Genomic DNA, 23,344 nt, shown 5'->3' on the forward strand with positions numbered 1-23,344 from the left:
GGTGGCATTAACTCAAAAATACATACTAATCTCATTACTTCTCATAATCTCCACTGCTGTTACCTTAATCCAGGACAGTATCTTTCTCCTGTCACAAAGAAACAGTCCTAAGTGATCTCCCTGCTTCCACTCTTGCTGCCACCCCATGTCTCTTGATTAGAAAGCAGCTAGAGTGAACTTTCTAAAGCATAAATCAAATCATACCATTCCTTGCTTTAAATCCTATCAATGGTTTCCCATTACTCTTAGACATGCCCTATTCACTAGCAATAATGACCTTCTCTCTAATCTTCAAATACACCAGGGTCATCCACTGAAGGGCCTACATACTTGCTGTTCCCTCTGTTTGGACACTTGTCCTCCAGATATTCACCTGGATGCCCCCTCATTGTCATTCAGGTTTCAGACCAAGTATTGGTTCTTTAAAGGCCCTCCTCGATGACCCAGCTAAAACAGTGCCTTTTGGGGGGCCCCCATTCTCCACACCATTACACTCTATAAAATCTTCTTCAAAGCACTCATTTATAAGTTTCCGAAATTATTTATTTATATTAGTTTACATATTTACAGTCTTTTTCTTTCCTAGCTCTCACTAGAATGTAAGCTTCTTGAGAAGAAGAGTTCTATCAGTCATATTTATTGCCGTATGAGTGCTGCCTAAAACATAGAGGGGGCAGGTCAATAAGTATTTGTTGATTTATTCTGATTATGTCTTTGAACTTGAATTCACAATAGCTACTACACAGAAGTGCTCAATAATGGGTGAATGAAAGCAGTTCACTAACTGGAAATGTTGCCATTATGTTCATTTTATAGCTGATTTCAATAAAATACATAAATTTCCCCAAGCTAAAACCATACTCACTACTGGACAATGGCTAGCTGATGATGATTCATTCTTCTCTGGTAGCAGCAACAGCGATTTCATATTTTCACTGTCTGTATAATCCACAGGCCGCAGACCAAATATGTTACTGGTAAAATAAGTGCAGATGGGTTTAAGTAAATAAAATGTGTGATTTGATTCTTAACTAAATGAATACACTAGTGGAACAACTTTTTCAACTTCCTTAATAATATACAATTTTTACTAAAATAAATGACTCAAGAATTCACACAAGGCATAAGGATCAAGTACCACAAGCTGCTGAATAGAAAAAAGATATAAAATTTCAATTTGACACCAGACCATTATAGGGAGTATTTCTAACTGAATATATTGTTACTTACACATGAATTTTTTCACAACTCTGTATTCTTGTATATTCATATTCATATTTTAAAATATAGCTTCATAATCATTCATCACTGTGGGGTGAAATGCTTTAAAATGCAAATAAAAATCATTTACTGTAGCTATTATAGGCTCCACAGTCTATATAAACAAATAAAGAAATTAGATAAATTCACAAGATAGGAATTTAGATCCACTAGAAGGAAAACTATGCCACATGACAAACAATTTAATAAAGTAGTAAACAGGGCACTTTAAAAATTAATTTAAAAAAAACTTTTACTATGTATGTACACTATAATCTATAATAATCACAGCCATCACAGAGCAAACTGACGTGATGCAGAGAACATGCTGACGCAGAATTCCCAGCATACACTAATTCACGAGTCACAGAATATTATACTGGAAGAGACCTCAGAAACATGGTACAATGGTTATTTCATAGATTAGAAAACAGAGAGAAAGGTTCCAATGACTTGACAAAGGTCATATTTTCCTTCCGTTCGTTCCAACAATATTCCATACTGCCCATGACTAGTCTTCCAATAATAAATAAATTGTTAAAACTACAGTACCTTGTCTATTATTCCACTTCTTTACATATGGTTTCAAAATGATTTTAATTTATTATACCATGGCAGAAAAATTTTCTAAAATGAGCATTTCTTTTAAAATCTTCTATGGGGCTTCCCTGGTGGCGCAGTGGTTGAGAGTCCGCCTGCCAATGCAGGGGACGCGGGTTCATGCCCCGGTCTGGGAGGATCCCATGTGCCGTGGAGCGGCTGGGCCCGTGAGCCATGGCCGCTGGGCCTGCGCGTCCGGAGCCTGTGCTCTGCGGCGGGAGAGGCCACAACAGTGAGGGCCCGCGTACCGCAAAAATAAATAAATAAAAATAAAAATAAAAATAAATAAATAAAATCTTCTATGTTTTTTAAGATTACAGGATATCTATATAATGGTCATTAATGTTCATGTAAAAAAATTCAATGTGTTAAACAGGATATAAAATTATAAACTTGGTACAATACCAGTTTTTTAATTTGTATTAAATGTATAGAAACAGATCTGGAAGGAAACGGAGGGAAACATAAGGGGAAGAAGAAGGAAGAAGGTGTCAACTCTGATGCTGCCTGGAGGGCAGAGAGATGAGGGATTCGAGCATCTACTGGGTTTAGATATAAGGTCATTAATGACCTTGGAGAAAGCTGTTTTGATGGCAGAGTAGGAAAAGAAAGCTAAAAGATTAAGAAATGAACCACAGCAAATGTTTCCCTAATGACTGCTATTCATGACTATCAGGTTCAGTCACTCTTTCTTCTTGGGAAAGTGCTATGTAAACACTGATCAATCTTTGTGACCACCTGGGTGGGGGGATAGGGAGGGAGGGAGACGCAAGAGGGAGGAGATATGGGAACATGTGTATATGTATAACTGATTCACTTTGTTATAAAGCAGAAACTAACACACCATTGTAAAGCAATTATACTCGAATAAAGATGTTAAAAAAACAAAACAAAACACTGATCAATGTGTATTCTCAGATTCAACTATATGCCCAGGTCCTATAACCTGTAACTTTCTTCTGGCAACAGTTTTTCTCGAACTGAAGTACAATACAATCAACTGTATTTCAACTTCCTGATTTACAGCAAAGTGACACAAGTTACTGTACTGGAAACTGGGTCTTCCCAAATTCCCATACATTAAAGCAGACAAGCTCACCTTATTTCAAAAGGTAGCTGGTCTCATTCACTACACTTGATACTTTGCAATTTCATTCTCTATTATGCCCATGTACCAAATATACAAACTCCTCACATACATATGCTGTAAGTATGTATCAAAAAGGAATCAATAATCTAGATCTTAAATCACCAAGTTCAAAAATGAATAAACAAACCAAAAAAAGGTCACTACATGCATTAAAAAAAAAAACCCAATCAATGCACACATAAGGACTTTTTCACAAAGACAAATGTAGATTTCTCCAAGGAAATAAAATTTAAGAGACCAATCAGTGTACTTTAAGGCACAGTAACTACAGAATAGATATTTTACACAAATACAAATAAAAGTCAACTATGACAACATTTAAAAATGTTAAGTGAAACTACTTCCCAAAGAACGACCATCAGCTAATGAGGACTTTAAATTAAAAAATAACCAATGAAACAACTGTCTTTAAACAAGTGAGATGTCTTCACCATCTAAAGAACAGCTTCATAAAATGACTAGCAAGATCCTAATTTACATTTAGAGTCCTTAATACAAAAGCTTACTATCTGATATGGCTTTTAACCATGTGGTTTCTCCACTTGGATTATGGATGGCTTCTACTTACACACAATTTGCTAAACCCTTAGCCCTCCTGCATTGCTAATGAACTGGAGAATGGCATATTAAAAATGCTACAGATTGAAATAATCAGTTAACCCTTAGTCCTGCTTCGTGAGAGATGGAGCCTATTAAATCCTGTCATGATTCTGCTGTGCTGTGGACCACTGAAATTTGGAATTAGACACAGTATTTTATGTGACACCTTCGAAAACCATAGCAAGAGAAGACAAAGCATACGTAAGACTTCTCTATTATGTGGGCACAAGAAAGTCATTAAACTTTTTTTCTCATAATATTTGAATGGAATAATACTTTGCTTACAGATTTATGTGAAAAATCAGTTTAAAATATATATAGATTTATTCTTTTTAAAAAAATAGGCAGTACATGGAGGACAAGTCACAAGGGAGTATCAATGTGACTATTTTTTAAAATTTATTTATCTTTTATTTATTTATTTTTGGCTGCGTTGGGTCTTTGTTGCTGCCCGTGGGCTTTCTCTAGTTGCGGCGAGAGGGGGCTACTTTTCATTGCGGTGTGCAGGCTTCTCATTGCAGTGGTTTCTCCTTTTGCAGAGCACAGGCTCTAGGCACATGGGCTTCAGTAGCTGTGGCATGTGGGCTCAGTAATTGTTGCTCGTGGGCTCTAGAGCTCAGGCTCAGTAGTTGTGGCGCACGGGCTTAGTTGCTCCGTGCGGCATGTGGGATCATCCCGGACCAGGGCTCGAACCCGTGTCCCCTGAATTGGCAGGCAGATTCTTAACCACTGTGCCATCAGGGAAGCCCTCAATGTGACTATTAATTGAAGACAGTGATAAATCAATTATTCCCCATCTCTACATAAGGAAGAAGTGTGTTTTGTTTGTTTTAGATATATTGTAATACCATGGACTCAGGATAAACATCAATAATTTAATTTGCTATTTTATTAGAATGGGTTACTAAGGGAGCTTATAGAATGATTTTTTTCTAAGTGTTCTTAAATAGAGCATGTTCCCTATTTTCTGACATACTTTACCTAAAACCTTAACCTTAAACTAGGTATTTTAGAAGGATACATAAAACTTAGAAAACACTGTCTTTGCCTGTAATCCTGAGGACAAATACTCATTCAAGAGATAAGTATAAAACTGATAAGGTATAAACCAAGACACAAGTAATGAGGCAAAATGTGAGATAGATTTCAAAGGAGGCTAAAAAAAAAAAAAAAAAAGATACACATTAGCAAATAAAATGACCTCAAACCCAGGACTAGAACCTAGAATCTGGTAGATGAATGTGAAAGGCCTGTAGAGGGAATAAGCGATGTGATTGTTGAAATGGATGGAATGAATGGAAGAAAGCCTTCCATCAAGGCTGAAGAGTTTAATTACTATATGCTCATGTGTCTGAGCCAAACACGATATGGAGAATTGATGAAATAATCAGGCATAAAGCAATAGTCATTATAGACAATGATAGTATGTAGCTGTGAAAACAGAGAAGCATAATTGTCTACTGGCTAAACTATATGGGTCAATGCAACACCAATATAATTAAAACTATTTTCAGAACATAGGAAAACATCAACATCTTCACTGCTGAATTTACATATAGTACAGGACAGTATATTAATAGCTTTCAAATGCACCACTTTTGACAATGCAGTTCTCTTAATGACCTTATCAAAAAAAGCCCTTTATAATTCAGTGAATTGTAAATGATTAGATATACTTTATCAATCTTAAATCATAAAAATTGGTAACTGAAACATTTTATATAGTCACTAACCAAGAAGGTATCTGATTCTAAATTTTTTTTTTCTGTTACTTCACAACACAGTACATTGGCAAATTTTACCAGTTTTTTTCCATCTGATATATTCGTGCTCTATTCCTTTAGCTGTGATTTTAAATCATAATTTAAAGAATATTTCATATAAAATTTTTGAAGATATGACTTTTGAAGATCTAAGTGCCTGTAAGTTATTGCTTTTTACTATCAAAAAGTTACTAATAAATATTGAAGGATCATTGTTATTGATACAGATTAATGATTCAACATAAAAGCACATGTATATATTAATATGCATAATATACATATATCACAACTAGTAATAATCATTTATTTATTTAACACACACAGAATGAGTATATGTGTACACAGTCAGCCCTTCGTTTCCACGGGTTCCATGTCCACAGATTCACCAAGAGCAGTCAAAACATTAAAAAACAAAATTATTTTTTTAGGAAGTTCCCAAAAAGCAAAACTTGAATTTTGTCATGTGCCAGCAACTATTTACATAGCATTACATTGTATTAGGTATTATAAGTAATCTAGAGATGAATTAAAGTATATGGGAGGGGATTTCCCTGGTGGCGCAGTGGTTTAGAATCCGCCTGCCAATGTAGGGAACACAGGTTTGATCCCTGGTCCGGGAAGATACCACATGCTGTGGAGCAACTAAGCCTGTGTGCCACAACTACTGAGCCCACGTGCCACAACTACTGAAGCCCATTTGCCTAGAGCCCATACTCCACAACAAGAAGCCACCGCAATGAGAAGCCCACACACCACAACAAAGAGTAGCCCCCGCTCGCCGCAATTGGAGAAAGCCCATGTGCAGCAGCAACGAAGACCCAATGCAGCCAAAAATAAATAAATAAAATATAAATAAATTTATTTTTAAAATAAATAAATAAAGTATATGGGAGGATGTGCATAAGTTATACGCAAACACTATGCCATTTTATATAAGGGACTTGAGCATCCATAGATTTTGGTATCTGTGGGGGGCCCTGGAACCAGTCCTCTGTGGGTACCAAGTGGTAACTGTGTACACATAGGGGAAAAGCTACAAACACCACTTCGCACTCAGTTTGACAAACAGTCGTTCATTCAAGTACTTCTAACGACTCTTTTAGTCACTAAAGAACCAATGAGATATAAGGTCTGCACAGAGCTCAGTGGGGCAAAAGCAGAGGAAAGAAAATAGGAAGAACTTAAAAGCCTAGTGAAGCTGCTTAGATGTGAAAGGAGAAAGAATAAAAGGAGGTACAGAAGTAGAATGAGTCTCCCAGAAGAGAGGAAACCTTGTGCGAAGGCACTGAAGTGAGCTAGTGTGGCCAATGAGAAACACCAAAAAATTTAAAAACAAAGAGAAGAGCAATGGGCTTCCCTGGTGGCGCAGTCGTTGGGAATCTGCCTGCCAATGCAGAGGACACGGGTTCGAGCCCTGGTCTGGGAAGATCCCACATGCCGTGGAGCAACTAAGCCCGTGAGCCACAACTACTGAGCCTGCGCATCTGGAGCCTGTGCTCTGCAACGGGAGAGGCCGGGGCAGTGAGAGGCCCGCGCACTGCGATGAAGAGTGGACCCCGCTCACCGCAACTGGTGAAAGCCCTTGCACAGAAATGAAGACCCAACACAGCCATAAATAAATAAATAAATTTAAAAAAAAAAAAAAAAAAAAAAAAAGAGAAGAGCAAGAAAGATAGAAGAGAAGGAGGAGGAGAAAGACAGAGAGAGAAGAGACAGAATGCATAGAAGAATGGGGTGTTCTGGAAATGTAAGCTGTGACCAGAAACAAAAAGGATGGTACTGAAGAGGTGGACTGTCTCCTTAGGGCACAAGAAACCCTGAACAGCTCCCTAGACGGTTCTGAGCAGAAGGGGTATCATCAATACAGCAGGGCAGCTAAGCGCTAGAGTTACACAATCAGACAGCCTGAATTTAGATTCCAGCTCTGCCACTCAATAGTTGTATGACTTTAGAGGTATTTAACCTCCTATGCCTCTGTTTCCTCATCTGTAAAATGAGAATACAACCTACTTTGTAGGATTAATATATGTAAGGACCAAATGAATTAATGTATATGTAAGGACCAAACAAATTAATGTATCAAAAGCACTTAAAACAGTGCCTGGAAGAGAGTAAGTGCTCAATAATTGCTTGCTATTAATATTATCAGATTGGCATTTGGGGGGAGACAGATACAAAATGAAGATATAGGAACATAAGTTACATCTCCAGTGTTGACCTCTTCTCTTCATTTTCTCCAACTTTATGACATACTTCATGTATGCTTTGTAATGACAATTTAGATGTACACTAAAGGGAAGGACAGAAGCCTGGTTTCTTAGCAACATTAAAATAGGAGTAGATTTAGGTTTTTCTATATGGTACAACATAAAAGATAAAAAGTATGAATGGTACAATGTAAAGATAAAAAGTATAAATTGGATGACTCTGAAAATTCCTTTCCTCACTAGGATTCTTTTTAATCACTAAGGCTAATAAAAAGGAAGTTTAACACTTCAGCTTTTTTTCAGGAGTTTAACATTTTGGCTTTACCCCAAAGGTAGAGTTCAGAATATAGTATAGCACTTCAATGTCCTCTTCCCCTCAAGAATGATAGAATAGACACCCACTTACAACTGTGCCCAAGATGAGTTTTACCACTAGTAGAAGGGTGGAAGGAGAGATGGGCAAATTTAAACTTGCACTTGCACATATAGATAGATCATTCAATCCCAAACACACATGCAAAAAGGCTTTTTTACTAATGCTAAACCTATCATGCATGACAGAATACCAAGATGGTCCGTGATGAAATCCTTTATGAACAACTATGAAATTGCAAACATAGATTTTAAGTTTTCAAGTCACCTGAATTGCGGTGAAGCAAGAAAAAGCAGAGAAAGTCGAAAGAGCAACATGTTTTTTTAAAAGCTATAAAACATAAATTATCTGTTACAGATTAATTTTTTAAACATTAACTAGGGCAGTGGAATAATAAGTCCACTAATTAAGAATTCTACATCCTTGCAAGGAAAACTCTGTTAATAGCAGACCAAGTAACAAATCCTAAACTCTGTATTTCTGTTAAAAAAAAAAAAAAAAAAGCATATGATATTCTCCAAACACTCAAAATAGTTCTGAGGTGACTGGAATAGCTTTGGTTTTAAGTTCACACTGGGATGCACAGAAGGCAGTGCAGATGGACAGCCAGTGAGGTTTTGGACAGTTATCAATATAAATATTCTTGAGCAACAAAGAAGTATAGGAGATATGAACCTTATTCTCATATCTGAAGTTAATATAGAATGAATTTTCCTTCTTAGGTAATGGACTCTTATTTTAGTCCTTAAGAAGTAAATTTCTCATGAAAAACACAAGAAGATTCAGAGTTAAATGAATTAACACTGTATTCAAATGTAAGAGGCATTTAAAAAATGCCAAAGTTTGCACAGCAAAAGCTCAAAGCACATAAGAAAGTACTCTAAGCAAAATGTGACTTTAAGAAAACAGTAAAGTATTAGAATATTAAAATTAAATCAAAATAAAAGATAAAGTCAGAAGTACATATATGGCCTCAGATAAAACTATAAAACAGGTGAACTTTGTATTATAGTCCACAGGGATGATTTCAGAATAAATTTAATGGGATAACAAAAAGTCCGTTTCTCTTTAGTTCCTGTACTCTATTATTAATACATTAGTATTTCTGAGTGATAACAACTAGTAACCAAATTGAGAGAGATCTCCAAATACTATACAGTATGAAAGTTATCAAAATAAATAATGTTCTATCAGGTTGGAGACAAGGGACAGGGGATGGAAAACAGGAGGTAGGGTGGGAATTATTTCTGTAAGATACACCATTCACATCCCCCAGACCAGAGAAGGTGAAAAGCATCCTGATTATTTTTAAGAAGCTGTAAGTATGATTTTCATATCAAAATCTGAGGGCAAAAAATGAAACCTAAAACAACAAACCATTCTAACTTACACCTATAGATGCAAAAGTCTTAAATAAAACCCTAGCAAACTAATGTAAAGTATTTGTTTAAAGAATAACAACAATACACTAAGTCAAGTTTATCCCAGGCATGCAACATAGTGTAATATTTTAAAATGTGTTAATGACATCAACAGGCAAAAAGTCGAAGATCATCTCAAAATCATTTAATAAAATAAAATAGAGTCTTGTTTAAAAATGGTAAAATAACTGGGAGGAAGATCTTTTTTTTTTTTAATTGAAGTATAGCTGATTTACAATGTTGTGCTATTTTCTGGTATATAGCAAAGTGATTCGGTTATACATACATATATACACATATATATATATATATTTTTCATATTCTTTTCCACCATGGTTTATTATAGGATATTGAATACAGTTCCCTGTGCTATATACAGTAGGACCTTGTTGCTTATCTATTTTATTTATAGTAGTTTGTATCTGCTAATCCCAAACTCCTAATTTATCCCTCCCCCATCCCCTTTCCCCTTTGGTAACTATAAGTTTGTTTTCTATGTCTGTGGGTCTGTCTCAGTTTTGTAAATAAGTTCATTTGTATCATATTTTTAGATTCCATATAAAAGTGATATTGTATGGTATTTGTCTTTCTCTGTCTGACTTACTTCACTTAATATGATAATCTCTAGGTTGATCCATGTTGCTGCAAATGGCATTATTTCATTCTTTTTCATGGCTGAGTAATATTCCACTGTATTTATACATATAGCACCTCTTCTTTATCAATTCCTGTCAATGGACGTTTAGATTGCTTCCATGTCTTGGCTATTGTAAGAAGTGCTGCAATGAATATCAGTGTGCATGCAGCCTTTCGAATTATGGTTTTCTCCAGGTGTATGCCCAGGAGTGGGATTCCTGGATCATGTGGCAGCTCTATTTTTAGTTTTTTAAGGAGTCTCCATACTGTTTTCCATAGCAGCTGGACCAATTTACATTCCCATCAGCAGTGTAGGAGGGTTCCCTTTTCTCCACACCCTGTCCAGCATTTACTACTTGTAGATGTTTTGATGGTGGCCATTCTGACCAGTGTGAGGAGGTAGGTACCTCATTGTGGTTTTGATCTGCATTTCTCTAATAATTAGTGATATGAGTACCTTTTTCATGTGCCTGTTGGCCATCTGTATGAGAAGATCTTTATTTTTAATACTGATTTTAATAGTGACTTATAAACTACAGTCAATATTTTTTTTAAATGAGAATAAAACAAGCATGCCAACTATCAATATTATTTTATAATATTGTTCTGGAGACTGTGACAAAGGCAGTAAGAAATAAAAGTTAATAAATGACCATTAAATCCTTCAAATTAGGTGTTGGCTAGGTGTAAGAGAAACTCACTAAAATCAACAGCTTTCCTCTATATCAGGAATAACAAGTTATATTTATTAACAGAATATCCACTTCACCAGGGCAACTAAAGGCTCATATACCTAGGAAAATCTCAATAAATAGTTAGTTGCATGTGTATACAAACACACATATATAAAACAGATTAAAAACTTGACTAAGGGGCTTCCCTGGTGGCGCAGTGGTTGAGAGTCCACCTGCCGATGCAGGGGGCGTGGGTTCGTGCCCCGGTCTGGGAAGATCCCACATGCTGCAGAGCGGCTGGACCCGTGAGCCATGGCCGTTGAGCCTGCGCGTCCGGAGCCTGTGCCCCGCAACGGGAGAGGTCACAACAGTGAGAGGCCCGCGTACCGCAAACAAACAAACAAAAAAAAACTTGACTAAGATGTATAACAGAAGACTTAAAATAAACAGAGAAACATACCAAGGTCCTGAGTGAGAAATCAACTTTATTAATCCACTATAATCTAAACACTTACCCAATTTTAATCAAAACATAATAGGATATTTTTGAAACTTAACATAGTAAATCAAACTTCATGTGAAGAAATAAATTGATAAAAACAGCCAATTCCCCCTCCACCCCCCACTGCTACTGTCACCACTTTAATTCAGACTCTCATCACTTGTCCCCTAGATTATTGGACACACCTCTTCACTGAACTTCCTGCCCAGTGTGGAGGTAAAAGCTTTCAACTTAAAATTTGAACTCTGGCACACAAGGCCTTTCACTGCTTCTGCCCACCTTCTCTGGTCTCTCATCTCATCCTCCTCCCTCCCTTCATTCCAGTCTTGTATCAGCTCCTAGAAGTGAACCAACAAGCAGTCCGGACATAGTACCTTAGCACCCATCATCCTCTTTCTGAAAAGCCCATCCTCCTATTCTTTTTCTTCAAATTCAGTTGAAGTGGTACTTCCTCTAGAAAGCCTTTCATAACATCCTCTAGTCATATTTCTAGCCCCTACCCTGGATTTTCATAGAATCTTGGGGCATTGAACTATGAAGGCCTGTATCATACTGTTCTGTAACCACTAATATAACTGTCTGTTCACTCCTACTAGAATACAAGTAGCAGATAAAACAACTGGGGAGGTGAAGAAGTAAAGGGAGTGAGGGAGAAGAGAATGAGAAAACCTAACAGCATTTCATTGGAAACCCAGGAAAAGCAGGCATCTAAGTAGAAAGAAGACTTCAACGTTGAGATAATAAAGATCGCCAAAATGTCTGTTCTAGAGCTAAAGAATGCCATTTAGAAATTTAGAATAAGCAACAGGACCCTACTTATCTACAACTTCAATTAGTCAAAGTACCAAGGTCTAAAGAAGGAAGATAAAAGAATGGTTTTTGCCCTTTCTTCTACTCTAAGAGTAGGGAGAAGGTCCCTACTCTTCTCCCAGGGATGGAGAGAGTCTAGTCCTGGTTATTGAGAAAAGAGATACATTAAGAGTAACCGAGAAAAAGAAGAAGAGCATGTTTGCCAACTCAGAGTCTGGAGTCTGAGATATTGATGGCTTAAAAGGAACAAGAACTTCAGGCAAAAAAAAAAAAAAGAGTAGTAAGAACACTGTACAGTCCCCATGCCCCGCTTCCTAGGGATGGAGGAAGGCACAGGAACAAACTTCACCTATTCTCACCTGGAAGTACTTAACTCTAGAAAGACAATAGACAGAACACTGGCAGAAAGAAAAATAGACCTTAAAAATGCCAAGGCTGGAGGAATTACTTTGGGAAATTATTTTGTGATCCCACAAAAGGAAACATGGATGCCTAATGGGCAAGAGACTAGCAATGCTGCTCAGGGAGCACACGTCATTTACTGTGACATCTACCAGGAACCCATTCTACCGGCCTAGACGAGGTGCAGCTTACGGAAGCTTGGTTTTAGACGTCCTCTTCACAATTATAGTCAAGTTGGGAGCAGAGGGAAGCGATTCCTATTTTCAGCTCATCAGCCCCTTTTATCGAGAGGACAAAAATATACCATCTTTTTATGCATTCGAACACTTACTAATTCACTCTACAGATAAATGTGGGTACGGACTACGTCAGGCACTCGGCAGGACCTGGGACAGCAGGCACGATCCCTGGCACCTGGAGCAGACCACCTGATGAGAAGATAGTAAGAGACAGAGGCACTACCACCTCGGGTCTATGACTGGGAGGAAGCGTCACATACAGACAAAGGATTCGGGAAAGCCAGCCAAAAAGAAATGACACCTAAGATGAAACCCAAAGAATGAGAAACTGACCACCAAAAATGAATACTCCAGACAAAGGGAAAGCATATTTAAAGGTTAGGAAGCAAAAGAGCTTGGCACATTTTAAGGAAATAAAAATTTAGAAATGCTAGTGCAAAAAAAGGCTGAAGGAGAAGGGGAACAGGAGGAACTGTGGAGAGACGGGGCTGCAGGGATGAGGAGAGCCAGACCGTCTGGGGCCCCACAAACCACGTTCTGAAGTCTGAGTTGTATTTTAAAAACATTAAGAGGTGCCAGTGAAGGGTTTTAAGCAAGTAAGTCATTTGACCAGAACTGCATATTTTTAAAGCTCTTGGGCTGCTTTATGAAAAGTAATCTGAAAAGGAAACCAGTTAGTAAATGGCAAAGCCAATCAGGTCAACAACAACTACCACAAAATAAAACAGAAAGCGGAAAACACAGAAAATACTTAAGTATAATGACCAATAGTCCACAAAATAAGGATGTTTAGAAACAGCTCCCACCCTGTTATACCCTAGATTAAATCGACTCATGCATTTGCCCTACAGTTGCCTTACTATCCTCTCTCCAACATCATTCGGAACTTCTGTCACCAAATAAACCTTCCTTCCCCACTATCCTAACTGTATCAACCAGCTCTCTGGAATGCAGTAGCCACTTGGCATATGCGACTATTTAAATTAATTAAAATACATTTTGAAATTTATTTCCTCAGTAGCAACAGCCACATTTCAACTGTTGAATAGCAACAGATGTCTAGTAGCTACTGAGTGCCCAGCACAGATATGGAGCATTTTGAGCGCAGAAAGATCTACTGGACAGTGCTCGGCTATCGATGTACCTAAAACTGCCAGTTCACTATGTAAGCCTACTGAGAAAAACACAGCTATCTGAGAAGGCACCTGTGAAGGCAGACCCGCTCGCTGTCTCAGGCCCTCACCTTGTGTATTAATGAGCTTCACAATGTAGTGAAGAACCATGGTGTATACACCATAAGACAGGCCCTGTGTTTTGGCTCATTAATCCTCACTATGCTCTGAAGAAATAGAAAAGCAGCCGCCATCACCCATGTTTTATAGGTAAGGACACCAAGGCACAGAAACTAACCTGCCTAAGGCTACAAAGTCAATAATGGAGTCACAAATAAAAGCTGGAATCCCTAATGCCCTGACCAGTGCTCCATTCATTAGAGTAGTCACGGCTGATTTAAGAACCCATGAATAGAAACTATTCTGTTTCACCTGACCCAAGCAACCACTTGCTCTATCAAATGGACTGTTATGCCCACAGGAGGGTCATATCTGTTAGATATGTATATATATGTATATAGATACACAGACACACAAACCATGTACGTGTATGTGTGTGCATGTAAAAAAACAGAAAAATTTTAAAATATAAGATATGTATTCCCTGAGCTTGCCCTATCTTATTATCATGTGACGGGAAATAAAGTATATTAAAAAACACTTACCAAAACTAACAGCACCAAGGTATGGTACATTCCTGTGTTATTAACTTGTTTTTCAATTACATTATATGATTACCTATAAAAAAATTACAACCGGTTTCCCTGGTGGCACAGTGGTTGAGAGTCTGCCTGCTGATGCAGGGTACACGGGTTCATGCCCCGGTCTGAGAGGATCCCACATGCCGCGGAGCGGCTGGGCCCGTGAGTCATGGCCACTGGGCCTGAGCGTCCGGAGCCTGTGCTCCGCTACGGGAGAGGCCACAATAGTGAGAGGCCCACGTACCGTAAAAACAAAAAACAAAAACAAAACAAAACAAAAAAAATTACAACCTAGAAGCTCTGCATTTTGTAATCCTTATTTGCCTCTGTAACCAGCGTTAAGTCCTGACTTTTGTGTGCTCCTTCCAAACCTGTAGAAGTAATGCTGGCACAGAGAGGCAATTCTTGCATTTTCATTTCAACTACCTCATTAACTGAAAAGAGCAAAATAATACATAGGGAGACATGAACCAAGTTAAAGATATAAGACCCACATACAGCATTTGCTTGTGACACTCTTGACAACAGCAATTTTTAAATGCAGCTGCCAGCATTCACTATGTGTCTCTCTGCCCTAACACTGCAAAACAATTTACCCAGAGCTCATCTGAATGATGTAAAAAAATCTAAGAAATAACGTGACTGCACTTGCCTAACATCTGAATTCTTACATATTTTAACTGTGGTTACACTAAATATGCAAAAGAAAAAGGAGAAAAGGAATAGAATATTTAAAACAATTCTAAAGTATTGGGAAGCATACAAAGTAGTTATATGCTTCTAATTTTTGCCTTATTAATAAGTATGAATCACTTTATATAATATAAAAACTAAGTGAATTTTTCCAGAAAGTCAAAGCTTCCAAAGTTAACTTGACAACTGTTTCTGAATTAAAAGAGCAAATCTCCCTCAAATATGTATCATAAAGGAAAAGGGCATGAATGCTGATTTTAAATCCAGAATATAATGGCCACATCTAAATTTAGTTGTGAAAGAAAACAGAGCCATCAACTTGGGTAGTAAAGTCTCTGTTTCATCACAGACCTTGATTCAAGAATAAGTCAGCGAAAAAAAACAGTGTTTAAGTTGAACTACTTACACTGCGTTCCTGGAGGCTCCATAGGAGAGTAACAGCTTGACTATATCCACGTGCCCATTCTTGGCTGCATCGTGAAGAGGTGAGTCGTTCTGATATCCAGTGGTGTTCACCAACGCCTTGTGCTGGAGCAGCAATTCCACCACCTTCAGGTGCCCGTGATTGCAGGCTTCATGCTAATTAAAGAAAAAGAAGAGTGAGGAGGAAGAGCAATGAACAGTATCATAACAAAACCACACTTTAGAAAAATAAATGTGAACCTCAATCAGTAAATTGGTTCTTACCTGAATACTCATACTAAACCATAAGTTGTTGACAGAGTAAAAGCCACTATTAATAGTCTTTATGGTAAGATGCATGGCGATCAAGATTTATGCAATTCATGGAAAAAGATTTTTTTCATTTGAGCCTTGGATCAAGCTCTCTTAATTTGGAAGAAAATATAGCTTTGGGCCAATTATGGGTTCTAAATTGTTCTATAGTAAGAAATTTGAAACAAGAAAAGAAAACACATAGAAAATATTTAACAACCAGATCATGCATAAAATATGAAATCCTCCAAGGCTGAATAGAACTCAGCAAATCAGGGGCTTAGCCATAAGCTAAGCAGTGCACCTGCATGTATATATAAGCGCCCAACAAAGTGAATATCCTAGAATACGTATTTATAAGAAAAGCCTCTCCAACTGCTGAAGCTACAGATACTGTATGGCTGGTGCCAATGATAACAGAAAAAACATAGAGTAGGCACTCAAAAAGAGCTTACTGAATGAATGTTCAAAGATGCTTTACATGCACATCTTTCCTTATGTTTAAAGATCTGCTAACAATGCCACTATGTTGTATTATTCTAATAAACCTCTGGCATGCCATACTTTTTAAGTATATACATTGAAATCTTAATAGGTGATACACCACATTAAATGTCTGTAGGTCTATTTCTAGGAGAAAGGGATCCAAATAAGGCATCAGGTCCTCTAAATCATTCATCAACTTCTACTACAGTTTGCCTTCGTGGCTTAAAAGAAAAATTAACCATTCTTTGAAAAGGTTAGCCAGCCTGTGGAGTCCAAACAACAAAGTGACTCTGATCCAGACTAAACACTCCCAGCTTAAAAAATTGGCATGGAGAAGTCATTATATACAACTTTAAAACCCTATTTGCACCTGTTCTAATGAGACTCTCTCAATTTCTGTGAATTTACAGTTCACAGAATAAGGGCATACACCTCATCTCTTAACACTTCTATGGCTGCATTCAAGCCACATGCTACTTACTGTCCTAATGTAATTAGCCGATATAGCACTTGTTCCCATATATTTGTACCATTCGTTTTCCAGACTATCCTTCACACTTTTTTTTAGTAATAATAAGCAAAGACTTTTTAAAAAATGTTTAACATGAGGAAAGATTTCTCCTGCCTCTGTGTCTCATACCCTGGATAGGGTATAAGTGAGACTAAGACAGATCCTCGATAAGAATCACTGCCTTGTGATACATTGCTACACCCAGTTCCTCTGACCTCTCTTTGTTCCAAGAAATGTGGTTCTAATGACATGCAATGCTGAAGAATGGAGCCTGATGCCCGCTGTAGCAGTTACCTCTCCATAAATGAGCTAAATTCAGCAATATGGTATAAATGGATTCTTAAATCTAAATGTAATCAGTCAAAAGGTAGCCAATTTTTCGCCTGTCACAACAGAAAAGCTAGATAAAACATAATCATTTACTCTTATTTGTTGAAAATATAAGTTCTCCAGATTAAAAAGAGGTTGTATATGTGGTAGAGGATGATATATAGATGACTACATAACTATAAAACACAAACAGAATGATAATAAAAAAACAAACAACTAGAAAACTACCAATGGTGTCCATCCAGCATGGTCTTTAACATTCGGGTCACTTCCATTTTGTAAGAGGTATTCAACAGAAGGTATGTCGCCCTAGTAGAAAAATGAAAAGGTAGAAAGAAATTAAAAATCATCAAGGACAGAAAAAAAATATTAAGATTTTACCTTCTTCAAGATAAAATTTAAATCTTTTCTCTTCTATGCCTATTGCTCGTGAGTCAATAAATAGTAAGCATCATGGACTGTTCTGAGATGCCAACTCATCAAAGCCATGTGGTCCATCACTGAATACAGAGTACAAAATCTCTGCTATTAACAACCTGTATCAAACTTCATTTCAAAATACCAAGGACACTAGCCAAAGATCACCTGATCAAAATGAAGTTTTTAAAGTCACCATTTCGTTTTTAAAAAACATTCTTTCTGAGCACACATGAAAATGGTTTCTGATTTCTGTTTAAAACAAAATTAAAGGGCTTCCCTGGTGGCGCAGTGGTTGAGAGTCTGCCTGCCGATGCAGGAGACACGGGTTCGTGCCCCGGTCCAGGAGGTTCCCACATGCCGCAGAGCGGCTGGGCCTGTGAGCGATGGCCGCTGAGCCTGCGCGTCCGCAGCCTGTGCTCCGCAGCAGGAGAGGCCACGACAGTGAGAGGCCCGCGTACCGCAAAAAAAAAAAAAAAAAAAAAAAAAAAAAAAAAATTAAAGCCAAGAGGGATGCTCAGTGAAACCGATGTTAGAAAGTCAAAAACTGTTGTCTTATTGGCAGTTAATCCACTTATCCTCGAGATATTAATTTAGTGTATATTCACCTTATTTGCTCAAAGATATTTTTTAGGCAAAAGCAAAGCTTATTTTCTCCAAAATAACTGACAGCTTACTCTGAAAAAGGCTGAATAAATAACAGTTACATATGACAAAAGTCATACGTGCCAATGTTGTGTTTTGAAAAGAGCTTCTTTAGGGAGAAGGACATCTCCTCCCTCCTACCACTCCCAGAGCCAGCACTCTTCTGAAATGAGTTTTTCTCTATTGGTTTGAAAATGTAGAAGTCACTAAGTCCCCTAAATACAGTAACATTTGCTTTTATTGGATTGTTTTGGACTACCTCTCAAATACAGCAAATCTTAAGATGGTAGCTTACTCAGTTTTCTAAAAACAAACAAACCTGCATACAACATAAGATCCTAAATTAGCAAAATGACCTTAAATATTAAATGGGCCTAAAAAAACAAGTATTCTATATGTTTCAAATCAATTGCCCCACTTCCAATGAATGAAATATTTCTCATAGTTCCTTAGAGGTACAAATTCTACACCTCTAGCACAAGTTAACATACACTTAGCAACTTTTGCACTCTATTCAAGTCAGTTCCAATAAGCTCAGGAAAATCTGTCAAGATACAAATTTGTTTTTTTTTAAACGATCCCATGAATATTGGGGCAGATGAACTGCCAGAACCACACACATTCCTGACCTTCAAAATGAAAGTAACCACAAAAAAATACATGTAAACCTTCTCAAAAATGTCCTCAGTCTAATTCTACATGGCAATCACAAAAACATATTAACCTAAAGAAGCCTGTAAAATAATATAAACACAACTGTGGAATGGAAGAGTCCCATGGAAGAGTCACAGAGACAATTAGTGACAATTTAGAAGCTAAAAGCAGAATCTCTTTTCAGGTTGCTAGCCAGTGGTATTTTTCTTTCATGTCACCTCTTCATATTATCAAAGGTGTCTTCCGTTAACATTTTACCCCTATACTTCCCTGAAATGTATAGCTGATTTGCAAATTGCTTGCTTTTTATACCCGATCTGCTTTTTCCTCCCTCGTATTTAAAAGTTTGTCATATTTTCTCCTTCTACTTTATGTAAATTGTCATGCACATAAATAAAATTATGATAATTAGATAGGGTCCACAGTAACTACGTAAGCTTGAACCAATATAAAGTTTCCAGGAAACAAATTAACTTCTGCTTCTGATTTCTTTAAATTACTTTCTTTTCAAACAATATTTTCTGAGTAATAAGCACTCACTTTTAGGCTTCTCACAACTCAAAAGAATAACTGAGATTCTCTTAACATCACAGGGGGGGAAAAAAACCATCTAAGAAAAAAGTATTTACCAACGCTTATAAAAAATTTTAAACAGACTTGGTGTTTTCAAATAAAACCTTAAAGGCTGAAAATGAGGGAACATGAGTGTCGCATTGAATTTTCTTATTGCTAACCTTTCATTCAAAGGAAATATTCTTCATACATGCATATGGCAGCAGTACAAGTTAACTTTCCAAAAACAAATACACACACACACATAAAACTCTTTTTCCTTATAAAGGTTAGCTCTTCTAAAATACTATTAAGAATAAATATTTTTATAAAAATAGTACAGGACATTACAATTAAGTACAGTAATGATGACTTGCCCAAACAGTTAAGCTTTTCCACATAAATGAACTAACCAGGTACCTAAAATTTCTCCTTTTAGCAACTAGGTGTTGTTAAAAAAAAAAAAAAAAAAGTTTAGTCATCTGGAACGGAGCTCTAAAGTTTATTAAACATTTTCTGGATGTCTTAGTTATTTACTGAATAAAATAATTTCACAGATGACTCAGACAACCTAGCCATCGTGACAGTAAGTTACTGGTATTACAAAGATGGTGGGTGACAAAGGGAAAAATGGAGACGGACTCCAAGAGGTGCTCTAGAAATTGAAATCTTGAAAATATCACAGATGCCAGTTTGCTTTTGAGTCCTTTGTTATAGTGTGAGAAAGCCAGTATGGAGGATAAGTAATAACATGACTTTACACACAATATAACATGACTGCCTTAAGGTATAATGAATGGTTACAAAGTCAAACCCTAAAGGAGATGCCTCACAAGGGATTTTCTCTCTACCTAAGAAATCCTCACCATCTGTGTTATGTTAGGCATACCATCCCTTGTAAGTTGCCTTCAAAATATTATCTATTATGTCTGCACCTTAAATACATCATGGCATGTCAACTTCAAGCCATTCTTCTATTTCTAATACATTCACTGCTATGGCATGAATTATGAGTAATCATTACCATTTGAAGAATCTGTGCTAGAGAACTTCGGGGCGGTTTATTCCAGCATCAACAAATTCTCAAGCAAAGGTGAAAAAATAGAATAACAAATCAAATTTTTCTCTCTGTATAATGAAATGTCAAATACTAGGATTTCTCTTATTAAATCAGAATAATAAACAATGAGTGTTTATCTTAGTTTCTAGTAGGCATAACGCTTCCTCATAAAATCTCTTGTTTATATTTATAACATAATGTTCTCAAAATCACTTTAGCCATAGGTGACATAGATATTCACGTACAAACATGGGGGGCATGAAGGGAGCACAGTGAATCTCAACTTTTGCTCTGGTTGAATAAGGATACTCACAACATCCCAGACAGAGTATTAATAAATATTCTGCTTGAAATTCCATAGTGTAAGAAAATAAATGTATAAATAACGAATTCAAGAATAATCCTGTCTAAGGTATGCATGCAAATGGCACTGAATGTCCAAAAACTAGTTGGCTGGCCTATAAGCCCATGATCCTGAGGAGAAAAGGATCTGAGAACTGAGAACATAAACATTATCTGCTGATGATACAGTAACTGTCTACATTCAGGCAGCCTGAATATTTAGGCAGTCTGGATATTTAATAAGAGCCTTTTACTGCCAAGTACGGAGCGTTTCAAGATAAATAAGGTTAACAGATGCTTTACATTAACCCAAAAGTCACACTTCTAAGAACTTATCCTAAGGATATACCTGCTCACATATGAAACAAAGATTGCTCACTGCAACACAGTTTATAAAAGCAAAACAATGGAAACACAGGAATCCATCAGTAAGGGACCAGTAAAATAATAAAAATTCACAGAACGCTATGCTACAATAGAATGTACAGAAAGTGTGTACTAATATGGAAAGCATTTACTTATATTTGTATAAAGTAATTCACAAAAGATACACAAGAAAGTAAGAAAGGGCTTGTCAGCAAGAGGGTGGCTGAGGACAGAAATGGGAGTGAGGCTTTCCACTGTAAATACTTTTATTCTTATTTTTGAAGCATGAAGTTATTACTCACATTTTGAAATTACATTTTAAAGGGGGAATAAACTCCACATAACCACAAAGTCAAATTGAGGAGTCATATAATAAACAGAAAGCTAAAAACATACAAAGGCAAACAAAACAATGTCACCATACAGGAAAAACCAACTCTGGGAATTCTGTAAAAGACTGATTCAGAAGGCAGGCTAGGGCTTCCCTGGTGGCGCAGTGGTTGAGCGTCCGCCTGCCGGTGCAGAGGACACGGGTTCATGCCCCGGTCCGGGAAGATCCCACATGCCGCGGGGTGACTGGGCCCGTGAGCCATGGCCACTGGGCCTGCGCGTCCGGAGCCTGTGCTCCGCAACGGGAGAGGCCACAACAGTGAGAGGACCGCGTACCGCAAAAAAAAAAAAAAAAAAAAAAAGGTTATACGAAGATTTCGACTATGTGGAGGTCAGCCCTCCAGACCCCTGCTTTGTTCAGACCCCTGCTTTGTTCAAAGGCCAACTGTAGCTTTAACTCTAGAGCCACCTCAAATCCATTTTTGAAGTAGGTGGATACAAAGCATAAACAAGACAGCAGGATTGCAGCATTTGGTTTTCAAGTATGCACAGATTATTCATTCTCGGTTGCAAACAAAAAAATTAGGATAGAAAATGAAATGAATACTATTTATAAAAGGATAAATATACTGATAAATCCTTTGATTTTTCTTCAAGTATTTGTTTGATTATTAAAATCAAGCTGAGATGGGGACATGCATTCAACTTATAATAAATTTGTAAAAGAGAACATTATTGTTAAATAGGCATTTTAAAAAACAATAGAAATCAATTAACTTTTCTTAAATGTACTATATCAGAATCTGCCAATGAATGACAGTATAGTACTTGATAAGTTCAAGAGAATCAAAATGAGTAATTCTAATTCTGGCAAGACAATTGCTAAGTAAAATGACAATCTGACAAAACTTGTATTGAAGCAATCTTGAACATATCAATGGAGAAAATTCACCAAGATGGCATCATGCCCCCATTTTTTCCTGTCTTAAGATTCCACTGGGCTTTTTTCCACAGCCTACGCCAAGCACACATAAACTACGGCCTATAGGCCCAACAGCTAATTTCATGTGTAAAGTCTTATTGGTTTACATATTATCTATGACTACTTTTGCACTAAAACAGAGTTGAATAGTTAAGACTATATTCCTACAAAGCCAAAAGTATTTACTCTAATTGCCTCTTTAAGAAAGATGTGCCAAACCATGGCCTCGACTCTAGGTCCTAGAGATCCTCACTAATAAAGATAAATGATTCTTACAACTGAGTGAAAAATTCTCCACCAATGAAAGCAGATGCTTAACTGCTGGTCTGCAAATAATTCCCAGTAAGCAAAATGTAGAAACTAAAGCAGTCTACATGTACGTATTAGCCAGAAAAATGAACAAAAAATATTTATTATTATGCTAGCTACTTATATCTATGAAGCATTAATAACATTATAATGTTAGGATTATTATACCTTATATATTATATAATACACATACAAACACACATATATAAATAAAACAAAGAGGACAAAAAATATAGTCTGCTTTTTTAAAATCATGCTTTGCAAAAATCAGACTAAAATGTAACCAGCGCCAACTCCAAAAATTCAATTTGTTCAAAGGATACGAAATGCCTAGAAAGTAGTCATGTTGCAGGTTCTCCCCTTATTGGCATCAGGCGTAGAGATCCTACATTCATCATTTATTGGAAGATAAAGCAAGAAAAAAAAAAGCTTTGGAAGAAACTCACTTTTGTGCTTTTCCCTTTCTCCATAGAAAAATACAGGAATCTCTGGGCTCAATGCCT

The 23,344-nt window shown here is 37.0% G+C and overlaps 1 protein-coding gene across 1 annotated transcript in view; it reads right to left on the minus strand.

Moving 5' to 3' along the window:
• BARD1 (BRCA1 associated RING domain 1) overlaps nucleotides 1–23,344 on the minus strand; it is a 71,304-nt gene that overhangs the window by 18,303 nt on the left and 29,657 nt on the right. Inside the window, exons 5-7 of the mRNA XM_059052785.2 lie at nucleotides 17,413–17,493; nucleotides 15,550–15,722; nucleotides 866–974 (exon numbers count right to left, since the gene is read on the minus strand). Of these exons, the coding sequence (XP_058908768.1) occupies nucleotides 866–974; nucleotides 15,550–15,722; nucleotides 17,413–17,493 (363 nt within the window). The remainder of the gene's footprint in view (nucleotides 1–865; nucleotides 975–15,549; nucleotides 15,723–17,412; nucleotides 17,494–23,344) is intronic.

This window comes from Kogia breviceps, chromosome 2 (genome assembly GCF_026419965.1).
Source record: "Kogia breviceps isolate mKogBre1 chromosome 2, mKogBre1 haplotype 1, whole genome shotgun sequence".
Taxonomy (NCBI): domain Eukaryota; kingdom Metazoa; phylum Chordata; class Mammalia; order Artiodactyla; family Physeteridae; genus Kogia; species Kogia breviceps.